General features: G+C 43.3%; 1 protein-coding gene across 1 annotated transcript in view; it reads left to right on the top strand.

The window, feature by feature from the left end:
- Positions 1 to 6909: 6909 nt before the first annotated feature.
- The window catches only part of LOC109311494 (serotriflin-like), a 17157-nt gene continuing 8552 nt past the window's right edge, over positions 6910 to 15514 (top strand). Inside the window, exons 1-2 of the mRNA XM_019537153.1 lie at positions 6910 to 7004; positions 13054 to 13115. Of these exons, the coding sequence (XP_019392698.1) occupies positions 6998 to 7004; positions 13054 to 13115 (69 nt within the window). The 5' untranslated portion in view covers positions 6910 to 6997. The remainder of the gene's footprint in view (positions 7005 to 13053; positions 13116 to 15514) is intronic.

Raw genomic sequence — 15514 nt, 5'->3', positions numbered from 1 at the left:
TTGCAGGCAGCTGTTGTGGGTTTTCCTGCTTTGTTAACGCCCAGGGCAAATCATCAAGAGGATGCTGTTGACAAGCACAGCCCACCACTCCCACCTCCCATCCCGTTCCCCTACTCCCCACCCCACCCCCCCAACATAGGTGAAGCCAACTGCTGGCAACACCCCGAAGACGTTGAGATAATTGTGTTTGAAAATGTAGCAAGCCACTTATAAATGCTGTCATTGTTCCTAGGAGTCGGAGGGGCTGCATGTTTGCTGTGGTTTACCAAGTACCTGTAAATGCATCATCTGAATCTTTTCCTGGCTGTGGTGGAGTTACCACAATGGCTTCTACGGGATAGTAGGGCCAGAAAGACTTCAGAATCAGGAGCAGCTTCACACAGCCCTGGCAAATAGATAATAAAAGTGCTAGGTGAAGCGAAGAGCTAGAGTGGAAGGTTGTGGAGGGCTGCCACCCCTGACACTGGCTAGCCTATTTCTGTCTTAGGCTGCGTTTCAGCAGGCAGCCTGTCCTTCCGCTTGTCAGTCCTACTGTTGATAGTCAAAAGTTCATAGGAATGTACAGCTTGAAGGGACCTCACAAGGTCATCCAGTTCAGTCCCCTGCTCAAGGCAAAATTGTCTCAACGAATGTCAGAGAGTCACCATCCCCTTCAGGGCTATGCAGCGTGAAGCCCAGTGCCCAGTCCTGTGTCCAGATGATAGCTTACTGCCAGGTGCACGCGTGTCATTTCTTATTTCATTAAGGAATAGGGTCCCATGGCACTTTATCCTGCAGCCCCAAAGACAAAAAAGGAACAAGTAAGTAGAGTATCACAAGCAATATGAAAACAGTATGCAGATTTTTCAGGTAACAAATGGAAAGCTCATTGCAAAGACCAGGGTCTCCTTGGGTCCCTCCATTCCCACAAGCTTCCTCTGCCTATTTCAGAGACTGCTTACACCCCTTTACCCTATTCCCCATACCGAAGACTGTCATTCCTCTTCTTCCTCCCCTCTTGTCCCCTGCTTCCCTGAATGTCCATCCAGTTGTGTGTAGGCTCTCCTTGTACTTGCCTAGTTATGCTGAATATGCATGGCAAGCTGGAGTTTCACAGACAGGTCTGAAGACCAGGAGCCTAAACCTAAAAAGTATGCAATCTAGTAGTGAAATCCTGATTTCCCCCGCCCCCAGCCCCACAATCCCTCATTCAAGTGACTGTATTCAGAGACACCAAGATTTGCTACAGAAAAACTCATGCTATAACGTATTTAGTAATACAGTTTAGTTCACCAGAATGACTAAATGGAGTATAGATGCAGGAGTTTGACTAGAAGCTTATGGATGTGCTCTAACTTAAATCAGACTCAGTTCATCTTATGATCCCAGGTACACCTTGTGGGTATAAGCCAAGGCTGACATCTTGCTCCAAAATCTCCTGTATTTTGACTGGCTGAAGTATCTATGTTCAACCCAAACTTTCATCTGACATACATACAGAGAGTCCCTAGTGCTGGTGTGACCTTTGAATAAAGATAAACTTGCTGAAACAACTTCCCTGGGGTTTTTTGAGGATTAAAGGAGAGGCAGCAAGATTAGCTACATCAAATTAGTAGTGCATTGCACATAGCAGAAGATGGAGCGGCGTGGTTTAGAGTCATGAGTCTTCATAGGCCATAACCTACATTGTCCATCCAGGTCTATGTTATTTAATGTCAACTGTAAACTTTTGGTAACATTTGGTTTAGTGTTACAGCTCCATCTCGCTCCTCCCAAAGGTCAGGAGCTGAGGTGAAAGAGAAGGGGAGAGAGAGTTCAGAGGACCAAATGAACTCAACCATTTATTAGGCAGCACAATGATGGATTTAATCATTTAAGCAATAAAGCATTAGATTACACAGAACAGTCAGTGAAGTAAATTATCTTACCACTTACTTGGAAGGCTAGTGAAGGTAGTGCTCAGTCATCCATGGCTCCTCTCAGCCATTGGTATCAACACCTTCCAAAACCATTCTCAGCTTCCCTTTTGATCTCTCCTCTTATACATGTTTATATCAACTACACATAACATGCATTATTCCGATAACAAAGACACATTGTTATTTCACTGGAATCTACCTGATCACAAAGCATTATTTTCTGCTTATCAAAAGGGGAACATCAAGTTACTGCATCTTTGACTTTTAACTATTATTAATACTTTCAAATAAACAGACTGGAAAGCACTTGGCCTAGGTTAATTCTGGTAGGCTTCACTATTTCTTTTCCCTTTTTTCTAATTTTCTTTTCCTCTGAAGTTGTAGAAAGTTTTGCTTTCGCAGAAACTCTTCTCAGCTGAAGCCCCAAAGTGGGCCTGACACTTCTACCATTAGTCCCCTGTATGGCAGCTAAAAATGTTTAGCTGCCACATCGGTGGACATTCCAGTTTTCTGCTACCCTGTCTTCTGTCCTCTATTGATACAAAACTTGATGCCTTTATTTCCTCTATTTTGCTCAAGAGAAAAATAGTGGACGTAAGAACGTCAGGTTTTGTGTCAACAGAGGACTGTCCTCTATGAAAGACACTGTAGTTGGTTGGAGGTCTTGGGGGGGGGCAGCCCCAGCGCTGGGTGGCATTGGGCAGCCAAGGGGCTGGCTGAGGCACAAGGGTGCTAAAGTGCAGGGCTAGGCAGCAGGCAGCCCCCACACTATAGCACCCTCTTGCCCAGCCAGCCCCTGTCACTGTCTACATTTGCATTTCAGCGCATGTAATTACTCCACCTAGTACTGTTTCTGACAGTACAATCCAATGTTGAAGTTAATTTACCATGTCCTAATGAGAACATATGTGTAGACAGGGACACTTTACTGCAGAGCTAATTAGCCCCCTCCCAAGTAAAGCACATATGTAGATGCACCCTCTGTTTACAATTATATTTTATAATAGTGATTAGCCAGCGGTGTTTAGCTGTGTTAACCTGAGGTTAGGCAGAAGGCAGGGCAGGGTGGCACCTTACAGCAGTGATTCAGAGCCAGGGTCTCTGCTGTGCAGAGGTAACCTATGTGTGATGAAAAAAAGGAGATACACCCAGACTCAGATTGGCCTCCTGTCCCCCCTGCCTGGCTCCCCTGCAAGAAGATAAGCACTATGATGAATAAATTACTGGCAGTTTTTGAAATGGAGTGCTGAGCAATTCACAAAAAATATGGAGGTGTGTCTTGAATTTGATAAGGAGTGCCTTGAGTTTAAAGTGGTGAAGAACCATTGCCTTGTTAAAAGGGCCATATATTTTTATTCGCCTATTAAACCTTATGCTGCTCTGCATCTGTTAGTCTCCAAGGCACCACTCTGCCCTGCCTTCTGCTTATAATAATGAGTATTTTTATTTGAAATACCATATCACATCACACCCACATGTGTTTATATGTGTCTTGCAAGGTATTCTGGTATAAGTCTAATCAAATTGGACGTGCAATTGTTTTTTGTCCTAGGCATAAATTTAAGTACTATTATGTCTGCTATCACTGGCCCTGAGTAGGCCATTTAAAGACTGGTCTGATGTTAAGTGGAATTTCCAGTAATTTTTGCAGAGACATTAGTTCTGCCCTGTTGTCGCAGAGCTCTCTGGTGCCTTGCAACTGAGAGCAGAAATGGGTTGGGGGAGACCCCTAGTGGCAGGAAGGGGGAAGTGCAGCTGCCAGTCACCAGGACTGCCAGGTGCTGGTTGCCGTAGCAACCAGCGAAACCTAGAGCCAGGAAGGGGCGGAGCTTAGCCCTTCTTAAGCCAAGGCAAAAGGCCAGGAGGGCAGTTCCCCTCTGGCGGCCGGGGGAAGAGGAACTCAGCCAGAACAAAGGGGGGAACTCTGACGGTCGGAACATCCCCTGGTTCTTGCTGGGGGTTGATGCACTCTCTCTCTCTGGTAGGGAGAGATTCATATTTTGACCAGAACGGTCTATCTTTTATTGTTGTAGCCTGGAGGCTTTGCGTTTTCTGTTTTCTGTTTCACTGGAGGACTGGGTGAGGCTATAAGGGGTTGGAGAAGACCTCATAGGAGCTCCATGATAGCGTGGGGTCTCCTGGCGCCAGAGAGGGTGCAGCTTTGTTTGGGGGCGCATTGGCCCAGCCCTGAGCTAGGGGGCAGCGAGGAGCCCCAAGTTAGGGGGTAGTGAGGAGCCTGAGAGTGAGGAGGGAGGGGTGGCGAGGAGCCCCGAGAGCAAACGAAGGGCCGAGACATAGTAACAAGGCCCAAGTTAGGTCATACCAGCACCATCTGCGAGGCTTGGGCTGCGGGGTAGGGGAGGAAAAGGAGCCGCAGACAGCGCCCCCTGTCATCGGGGCGCATAAAAATGGGCAGCCTCCCGCTGATTCCAATCATCTATTAATCACAAGCAAGATAAAGGTGTGGCAGATGAGTAAGCAGGCGGTTGGCCCATTGCAGGAGGGCAGAGCCACATGTCCAGAGGGGCTCCGAGAGTAGGACTCCTGCTACACCTGTCTTGCTTCTTCCTTCTTGCATATTTATATGGTGAGAGTTTTTGATTCAACAGGGTAAAAACTGTGTAGGGGAGGGAAGAAAAGTTGCATCACCTGTTATTTCTAAAAATAATTCCTTTATGGGAAAGATTAATGCTTCTTCATTAATCTTCATTTGCATGTGTAGGCATTTTGATCAAAATAATTTGTGAATAGCAAATAAAAGTTTACTTTCACCTTCCCTTCTGTTTTATCTGCTTCTACAGTACTTGCTGGCCAGCTATCATGTCTTCCAATATAATGTGCTGACTAGCTCCTCTGAACACTGATCGAAAGGCTCTTAAGTATCTCCATGCAATGCATGGATAACTAGGACTTCGTTACTTTTCATTCCATTTATGGGATCACATGTAAAAATGGTAGGTACGACAGTCCACAGCAGAACTGTGACTGAGCACCATTTAAAATATGTGCCTAAAAAACTCTTGAGTCCAATTTAGGTATCTATTTTACCAACCTAAATTCCACCCTACCTTCTTTTTGCCCCTCAGATTGCACCAGAGTTTCATTTATATTAAGGCCCCTTTACTCTGCTTTGGGGATTTATACTAAGGCAAATGATTTGAAGTGATCATAGAAAAACAGAAAACTGGGGTTGGAAGGGACCTCAGGTGGACATCTGGTCCAGCCCCAACTAGATAATCCCAGCCAAGGCTTTGTCTAGCCAGGTCTTAAAAACCTCCAAGGATGGAGAGTCAAAAACCTGTTTGAGTAACCTGTTCCAGTGTTTTAGTACCCTCCTAGTAGGTGCGTCCACAGGAGACTCTTCATTATGCACTAAATTAATCTGTGCACTCAAGCGTCACAGTCTACACATGTGGGGCATTTACTGTAACACAAATTAGACTACTGTGCATTTAGCTAGTACCTGTAAATACAGGCATTAAATTTATCGTGCAATAATTACTGCACAGTATCACTCTCAGAGATACTGCCTGGGAGCATATCTGTTTCCAGTCAGCCTAGACAGGTTGATAAGTAGGGCAATTTGAGTCAGATTTGGTGATTTTTGGTGATTCAATCTGTTGATTTGGATTACTGTCTCTGATTCAATTCAGCTGAATCTGAATCTCATGATTCAGTGAATCAGTGATTCAGGCACAGGCATAGCTTTAAAAGTTTTTTTCTACATACCTTGAGGTAGCAGCACGGCTTGTGATTGGTGTGGTGCTGGGGTGCATGGAGTGTCCCACAGGAGCATGGGGGGCTCTCCAGTGTACTCGGCAGCAAACCCAGAAGTGGATCAGCAGTACTTCTGGTCCACTTCTGGGTCTCCCAGGGAGTGTATTGTGGGGCCCCCCGTGCCACCCTGGCTCGGTGATCAGCCACAGGGGGACCCCAGGTGCCCCCCCAGATCTGGAAGGCACCAGTCACAGAGCTGGGAATGCACCAGAAGTGCTTCTGGTCCATTTCTGGGTTTGATGTCAAGTGCACTGGGGAGCCCCTTGCACTCCTGTGGGATACTGCATCTGCCCCAGCATCACAGCATTCAGAGCCCCTGCTACCTAGAGGTACATGGAAAAAAACATTTAAAGACATATCTACGTCTGATTTGATTCAGATTCAGAAATTCAGCCACCGAATCATGCCGAATCTCCACCGAATTCAATCAGGGACCAAAGCTTTGTACAGCCATATTGAAAGGTGATGATATTTCCCTGATCTCAAACAGGAGATTGTGCTTTCCCTCTTCCCCACTCAGCATGCTGAGCTGGACCTGAGATCCAGTATCAGCTAAGCATACCACACAGCAGAACTCAGGGAGGGTTTTGGTGCAGTCCCAGTTTCGGGGCAGTCCTGTTTTAAACAGGTGTCTTAGATATTCCACTGAAAATAGGATGGGTATTTCAATGGGAAACCTGGCTGGGGGTTTAAGTGGGACTTTCCCGGCAAAAATGGGATGTATGGTCATCCTATGAAGAGACCATATAATGTCCCAAAAATTCATATATAGAAACTTTCCAAGAAAAAGACAGGGTGATTCTTAGGGAATATTAGTTATGCTACCATGGTTTTGGCCAACCCTCTACACCCCCACCTCTGTTGGCCAGCTAAATTGATTTGTCCTGTTGCAGATCAAGATAAGAGAAATGAAACTTTCAGGGTAATATCATGTTTCAGTTTTCTGTAAGAACACTTTGTGACTTGAGTTCATACAGTTCTTATTGAGTGTGGTATTAACTTATAATGAACAATACATTTCAACAACCCAACAAAACACAACAGTACAGATTAACTCTAAAGAAAAAGACATCTTAGCCCTTCCAAAATATGCAATGACAGGAAATACAAATTCAACACAACCAACCTGATTTTGGAAGCATGCATGACAAACTAAGCACTCTAGCCAGTCACAATCAAAATGTTATAATACCTGGTTGTGACACTGAATCACCTGGTCAAACCAGGAAGCAGGTGAGCTATATATTGTGCTCCAGTAAAGAAACGTACTCACTTCCACAAGCATCTGAACCGTGCAGAAGGTATCTCCTATATTCGTGGAAATGAAAGGTAATGCTTATATCTATTTTCTGCTTATTCAAATATGGTGATTATCTGGTGGTTTTAAAATAGAGTCTGCTATTTTTGAACTGCCAGGATAATTACTAAAATATACTGCCCTGATGGTGTTTTTGGAATGGAGTTAACATAGTAAAACAGCACATAGATAAGAGATGAAATAAGATACATATTGCAATTTAAATTCCCATTTGCATCCTCTTGGTTTGGGCAGTATTCTGTTTAAGGAAGAGAGTCTGTCTCCTTACCATATCTTTAAAAGTTTGTTCACAAGTTGGATATTACCTAGTACAGAGTATCTGCAAGTAAAATAAAGCCTGTGCAATGATATACATTAACTTTAAGGAGAATAAGAAATAAATTTGACTGCCATTTTGCAGAGAAAGATAGAGTTTTACTACATCCATATGAGGGGATGCTATGCAAGGAGAAGGCAGGACTTTCTTCACTGTGGCCTTACTCAGGAGCTGTAGACATGCCTAAGTTTCTTAGGATCATGCATCTTGTCACCCAGAACTGGGATGCCAGTGGTGACTTTGCAGGTTTCATAAACCATAGACAACATGCACAATGATATATTTTTCTTAGAATATTTTAGAATGAATATTGCCACCACTTTGAAGGAGCATTTTCAGCCTTATTTGTACAATCGGGCTATTTTCAAGTTCAGCCATTTCAGGTTATTTTCACATTATGCTTGCCAAACCATTTGTTTTGGATGCAAAAGTCAGGAGCATGTGAAAACACGTTACTGCTGCTGCTAGGCTAGCTGCACATACTGCTCTGTACCTGACAATATAAATGTTCTATGCAAAAAAATACAAATGTATGACTGCTTGATATATCTGCAGGCAGCTTAAAACTTACCAAAAAATCAATTAGTTTCCCAGGTCAAATTGAATGGGAAAAATCATTTTTAAAGTCGCTAAGTACCTCTCTTCAATCTATAATATAAAGAGAGTCATTCCATTTGGAAAGAGAAATGAAACTTTAGGGCCTTGTTACACGTTAGGCTGTGAGCTGCACAAATGCTGATGGTGAGCGGGGGCAGGGCTAGGAGCTGGAGCTGCAAGTTTGCACTAGAGGGCTGATGAGCCAGGGCAAGCTACTATCTCTGCTCCGGGGCCAGGATATGAGACATCCTGAGATAGTGGAGAGCTTCAGCAGGGTGGCACATCTGTTGGAAGTGGCTACAACTTCATGGAACAGGGGCTGGGTAGTGCAGATCAGAGATAATCCTGCCCTGGAGTGGTGTAACTTTGAGCTGCATAATGAGTGCTTAAAAGCACTTTAAGGTGTTATTGTGTGGACGATCCAGAGGTTAAAAGCTCCAGGAGCTGCCCAAGATTATTGTATAACACATCCCTTAGTAAAAATTTAAGTGAGTAGTAAGCTTATGATAAAAGTAATGCACACTTATTAGTGTTCATTACAAGAAAAGAAAATGTATCTAGAGGTCAGCATTGGGCAAGGGAATAGTTATATGTATAAGAACTTTGGGCCAAATACTTAAGTAAGTATAGTTGCATTGACTTCAGTGGAGCTTCACCAGTACAAACCAGCTGCATACATAGTTCACTGTAAGGATGCCATGCATTGGCAAAAGACACAACTGCTAGCCACACTGCATGAGCTTATCTGTGTCTGAATTTTTTTCTCTGCAAAAGACTCTTGAGTCTTTCTTTGCAAAAGAAGAAGAAGAAGAAGAAGAAGAAGAAGAAGAAGAAGAAGAAGAAGAAAAGGCTAAACCAGTCACTCATTGAGTTGTCAGGTTTCTTAAGAGTTCTCAGATCTACCTTGTACATTAACTGGCAGGAAGAATTTTATTTACCTTAAGAGTCGGACAGTCAGGAATTATGAGGAAAGGACACAGAATAGACCTAATCTTTAGCCAATTCTAATGCACGTAGTACCAGCTGGGTGTTGGAAATTACCAGCTGTGTTCAGTGACATATGCACAATGTTGTAAGGAGCATGGCTAACGTTTCACCAGCAACAAAAGCGTAGTTTCTTCTTCACCTTCCTTGCCAATCAACCTGATCTCTTTGAAGATGACTTATGCGAATGCCTTTTCAGTGGGTAGCTATACAGAGTCACTAATGCATAACAAGCAAATGTCAGCAAACTCTACTACCATTTACCCAGGAATGAATTAAACTAAAATCAGCACCCTCCCCCGCCCTTCTAAATCAAACATAAACCTAAGCTAATAATAGCACTATTTGGCATCATACCCTTATGCTCTCTTAGACCAGGGCTTGGGCAGATTGCCAACAAAACTGAATTCCAGTCCAAAAATGTGCTGAAGGCAGTTAAACCACAGATACTGACAGCCAAAATCTATAAACTGATGTCAAACACCATGACAAGATGAAAGGATCCCCTGATATAACCAGGTCCTGGATCTTCCACAGATTTAAATATATATATGTATATATATGTGTGTGTGTGTGTGTGTGTGTATATATGTATGTATGTGTGTGTGTGTGTGTATATTTATACATATGTATGTGTGTATATATATATGTACGTATGTATGTATGTATGTATGCTTTTAGTTGCTTGCATTGCTGCAAGAACTGAACAGAAATCTAAGCACCTAAGGCCCTGAAACGACATGTGGAAATAAAGCCACCCCAAACTCAGGCCATCAGCATCCAATTCAGTTCAAAACCGGAAGCATTACCCACCATACAGTAGTACAGTGCACAAGTATAAGACAAACTTCTTTATGCCTCAAACCAGTTCTAACTACAGGCATAAGAATAATTATATCAATAAGAGCAGCAATCTTCAGGGCCAACAGTGGGAGCTCTGGGTCATTTGGATCTCTAAACCAGAATGACTATTAGGCACCTCCAAAACTCTTGCATTAATTGTACAGGGACCCTAGTTATCTGAGTCATACTGGAGTGCTCTCCAGAACCAGACACCCAAAATTTAGACTGCATAATACCTAAAATGAGGCTCATTTTAGGCAGTTTAAGCCATGGACTACAAACCTAAGTTCTTTGGTGCCTTCATTTGCAATGGCAAATTTGCCTAGATACCTTCATTTTCCGCTCAAAACCAGTCTGGGTTGATTTGTTAGATATTGAAGACCCAGCTTGGTTCTGTTAAGATTGAGGTTGGTTTTAGTAGGGAACCCAAATCCACAGAGAGACCTGGTCTTTGAGGGCCTTTGTACATGCCACGAAATTGGCCTTTAAAGCAGCTTTTTGCGCTACTTTAATGGCACTGCTGTTTGCACATTCAGTGGCATATTCTGCTTTAATGGCGTTGCTGTTTCCACACTCGGCAGCACATTTCGCTTTAAATTATTGGTACGTAGCAAGATAAAATACCTCCGAAGTATTTTAGTTTTCTACCTAACAAAGTGCAACAGTTCACAGGGTGCTGGAAGCCGATGTGCTTATGACTTGGTGGGCCCCATGCAGCTCAGGAGCTGTGGGACCCAGTGGCAGCCCATGCAGGCAGGCTCCACTGAAGAAAAAAAAGAAAAAGAAAGCGGTGAGCTTGATCCTTTTTTTTTCTCCCTGGAGCTTCCTGTCTGTCTGCCTGAGCTGTCTGGGGACCTGTTGCTTCCCTCTGTGGCTGCAGGGGAACCAGTGCTTCCCTTCATAGCTGCATCACCCCCTTGGACCACCTGAGCTGGGTACCAGTGGGCGGGTGCCACTTGGGAGGCCCCCGTGCAGTTCTAGGACAGCTTGGCCTGTCGCCAGCTCACCCCCCCCCTCCCCAGCCACTGAAGAGGCAGGTAAAGATCAGGCCCCCACCCTTGTGTACATGCCATGGGTGTTTAGCGCAGTTTAATTTTCCCTAAATTGAAGCAGTGCATTTTTTAAAATGCTGTTTCAATTTAGGGAGAACTAAACTTAATTAAAACCCCATGGTATGAACAAGCAGCCTTAGGGCCTTTTTACTTGCCAGGTGCCAGTGAGCGGGCGCAGCTGCAGAGTGAAGCACCATGACCCCTCTCCCTGCAGCCACAGAGGAAAGCACCAAGCCCCTGTGCAGCTCAGGAACCACTTAGCCCACCAGCAGGGACTGCTCCTCTCCCCCCCACCCAGCCAGATAGGCTGGTAAGAATTGGACCCCACCCTTGTGTGCAAGCCAAGGGGGTTTAGTTCAGTTTAATTTTCCCTAAATTGAAATGGTGGAAATGGAAGGGTTTTAAAACCCCACCATTTTCATTTAGGGAGAATTAACCTGAACAAAACACCCATGGCATGTACAAGCAGCCTTTGATATGTTCCAAGTGCACTTAACTTGCATTAACACAAAACTCTCGGTTCAGAGGTGATATCTTTTATTAGACCAATGAAAAAGGAGCATTTTTTTGCAAGCTTTTTGGGGCGCACACCTTTCTTCAGGCTGAGGATAAATTAAGGTTTGTAAAAGTCTTCTTACGTAGAAAATAAACTTAATTTTGTATAGGGGAAGTTGAGGCTGGACCAACACAGCTACAAAATAGGGTGGCCATCACAGAGGACAGTCCAGTTGTCCTATGGCCTCTATTGATACAAAACCAGGTGCCTTTATGTCCTCTATGTTTGTCTTTCAAGAGAAAAATAGAGGCCATAAAGGCATTGGGTTTCAATGCCAGACCAAAACTTTGCAGGGCCAGACCAAAATTTGTAGGGTCAGAGTAGCGTGCACATAGCCAGCCAGCCATGATGCAGGCCCAAACCAGGCGCAAAGGGCTAGGCAAAGGCAGTACTGGTCCAATCCAGATGTGCAGGGCCAAGAAGGGTTATTGTGGGACCCAACCTATCCAGGCCTCTGAAGGTGGGCAGAGGCTGTGTAGAGCCTGATCCCAGTATGGAGGGCAATCACAGGGCCTGATTCTGGGGCAAGGGGCCTGATCCAGTCAATGGACTGCCCCTAAACAACTCATCTGGCCCACAGGCCCAAAAGATTTAGCATCACTATAATCAGCCACCAACACATTTAATATTCTTCAGAGTGGAGGAACAGAAAGTGAGAATGTTCCTTCCTAAGTATGCTCCTGGGAGGTTATGCACAACTTCTTCCTCATGACTGCACAATCTCTGGCAAAGCATAGTTTCCCCTACATACAAATTTCTACCTCTCTTCTTTCAGTTATTAGTTAATAACTAGTTTTGCACTGGCTGCAAACACAGAAGCCCAGCACCAGCAGGGAAAGTCTGCTGGGAAGGCAGCTGTGACAGAGCAACATGACTTCAGCTTTCTCTCCATGCGAGGATTGATGTAATGGGGTAGTACAGGCCAATAAGTGGCCTGGAAGCTGGGGTGGCAAAGGTAAACACTGGCTGTGCTGGTTCAGTTCATGCCTTCATTAGTTTTCTTCATCGGAAAGTTCTTCAGGATAAACAAAAATGACAATTGTCACCTCATAATGAAAGCTGCAAGACATGGTGGCAGTAGTAAGATCACTATAGACCTACTTGAATTGTGATTTTTGCAGGTTTTGTAGAAAACATGAAATCTAGCAATGCCTGCAAAATCTACAAGGAAAAAAAAAAGCTTACTTAAAATAAAATGCTGATTCCAAGAGGGTTGGGAGCCATCTGATGAACAGCCCTCATAACCAATTAGCAGCAAGAGGTGGGTCCCTTCAGCCAATCAGAGTCATGGGGGGTGGGGGAGCCCTGCTGTGATCAGCCCAGAAAATCTGTGGCTAGCTCCATGATTTTCATGTGTAATCAGCCAGCTTCCTCCTCCATTTGGGTAGACCCCTAATGATACCTGTTTTCCCTCCAGAGGACTTCCCGTGTAAAGAGAAATCGGTATCTAGAGTAAATCCTCCCCACCCCACTACAGAAAAAATACAATAATGTAAAGCCGTATCCAGAGAAGAACCGTTGGACATTGTTTGTAGGAGCAGAAATATTTTTTCAAAATGAGGCTTTTTTCCTGTTACATTAAAAAGTAGGGATTCTTTCTACCTACCTGCTTGAAAAAAGAATGGCAATATATATTTGTTATAATACATGTTTAAGTAAATCAAAGCTACCAATAGAATACATAATTAAAAACACTGTTCTTCACTTTTCAGGAATGATTCTGCTCACTACGTTCCTGTGCCTTTCAGCTGTGCTGCAGGAATCTTCTGGAGTGGTAGGGCCCTCAGACTGTATACGTAGATTTACACAAAGAATGTTTAACCCAAAACATAATTTGAGTAATTTTTAAGGCTAATATTTAGGCTTTTGCAATTACATTTATAAAACTTCCTATTATAACAATGAGATAAAGCCAACAAAAACAATAACATATAAACTAATAAGTAAAATACAGTAAGACAGTAAAATCAAAGTATTACAAAATTTATCATTAAACATATATTCTATAAATTTAATAAAGACTAGGGGAAGGGGAGAGCCTGACATATGCAACCAATGAACAAATATCCATAAACATTTAAAGGACACCAAACCACAAACAAATACATTTATAAACTTAACAGACTATTCATATCGCCTCATATTTCTTCATATGAGCCTAGTTACGTCTATTTGCACGTGTAATTCTTCCATTAACACAACATACATAAGTTCTTTTAACCGTTATGAGAATTAAGGTAGTCTGAAAGATTTCCATTTCCTTAAAATTCCCTTTTAGCCACCAAAAGTGTTATAGCTAGCCATTTTTTTCCAGGCACACACAATGGTAATGAATCCATAATCCTCAATATGCATAAATCTGGTGATGATACCAAGCTATATTTAAGTATTTTCAAAAGTGCAACACAGATGCTAAGACAAAAACTAATAATTTTAGGGCAAAAGAATAAAATTTGACTAAGAGACCCAACCTGGCTTCCAGATCTCCAGCCGTAGTCATCTAGCCTTTTTTTAAATAATCTTTCCGGGGTCCAATAAAGCCTGTTAATATCTTGTCCTGAAAAAAATCTTAAATGCAATAAATTAGATGTTTTCCAAAGTGATTTCCAAAGCCTATCCCATTGCTCAACTGTTAATATAGTGGATTCCACTTCATGGGATCAATGGTTAATAGCCAGTTATAGAATCTTTATGGAATCTCTAGAGGATCACTGAATAGGCAGTTACGTTGATGTTTATTGGACTCACTTTTTAAGCTCAATTTTCATTGTCTATATTCATGCTCTCATAAAATATTAACCTGAGCTCTAGCATTCAGTTCAAATGAAACCATTGTTCCTTGCACTTGCGATATCCAATTCCTCTTGTTGATTTTCCTTAATTCTACCATGTCTATATAACATTTTTTTGGCATGGTCACAACTACATTCCCTTCAGGTTTTTGTGATTCAGATCTGCAGCACCTGTTACATAGTTCATCTTGTTATACGGAGGGATCTATTGAAATTACAGTTTTGTGGATTTTGCTAAATTCAACATTGTCCATGAAATCCATGAAATCTGTGGGGGAAAAAAAATTCCTAAAAATAAAATCTTGAATCCCCAGAGGGAACTAGCAGCCCTCACCATATTGAGGCCTAGCTGTGCAGCCTGTCGGGGGAAGTAGGGTTTGGAGGATGCTTGCAAGACAGGCAGCCCACGATGACTGCTGCCCCAGTAGCTCATGGCTGACTAGCTGCAAGGGCTGTTCATCATACAGCCCCACCCCACTCCACCAATTACCAGTGAGGAGCAGGGCCACATGATGGACAGACCTCTCAGTCAATCAGCAGTGAAGGGCAGGGCAATATGATGAACAGTGTTTGCAGCCAATCAGCAACAAGGGGTGGGAACACCATAGGCCCTCAGCCAATTAAAGGCATGGGGGCAGGATAACATGTTCCCCAAGTGAAAATGGCTTCAGGGCCCACATTCCCCCCCACAAAATTGGCTGGCAACCTCCTTGAGTTCAGTAGGTTCAGTAGGTCCCTATAGTTAAAACAGAGATTTCCAAATGCAGTCCAGTTCTTTGGGATGTGTTCCCTTCCACACTTGCTGCACACCAGACTTTTTGCTCTCCCCCTCATTGGTCTCCTTGCCAATGGTAAATTGCATTCTGCAAGGTAGCTTTTTTTGGCCACATTCCTTCATGTCTACTGCTTGGATGACCCCATTCAGTTCATTGGAGGAAATCCTGAAAAAAACAGGGTTATTTAATTTGGAAAGGGAAGACTGAGGGGGTGATTTGATAACAGTCTTCAAATACCAGAAGAGCAATTGTAGAGAGAATGGAGATGGACTTTTCTCAGTGGCAATAGGAGGCAGAACTCAAGCTGCACAAGGGAAAATTTAGGCTGGAGATTAGGAGGAACTTCCTGACTATGAGGGCAGTCAAGCATTGGAACAGACTACCTAGAGAAGCCATTGAGCTGTTCTGGTATCCGATCTTAGATAGGGGGCTAGATTAGATGACCTGGTGAGGTCCCTTCCAGCTCTACTTTCCTATGATCCTAAATTTTAGTAATAATATAAATGATGAGAGAAATAACAAATATATATATAATGTGCCTTTCAAGAAAGACAAGTTAAAGATATAGGTGGGGGAAAAACATATAGTGTCATAGTTTCTAGGGT

This window comes from Crocodylus porosus, unplaced genomic scaffold (genome assembly GCF_001723895.1).
Source record: "Crocodylus porosus isolate Cpor-Errol unplaced genomic scaffold, CroPor_comp1, whole genome shotgun sequence".
NCBI lineage: Eukaryota > Metazoa > Chordata > Crocodylia > Crocodylidae > Crocodylus > Crocodylus porosus.
Note: the sequence above shows the minus strand (reverse complement) of the source record. Positions and strands in the feature narration are given on the sequence as shown.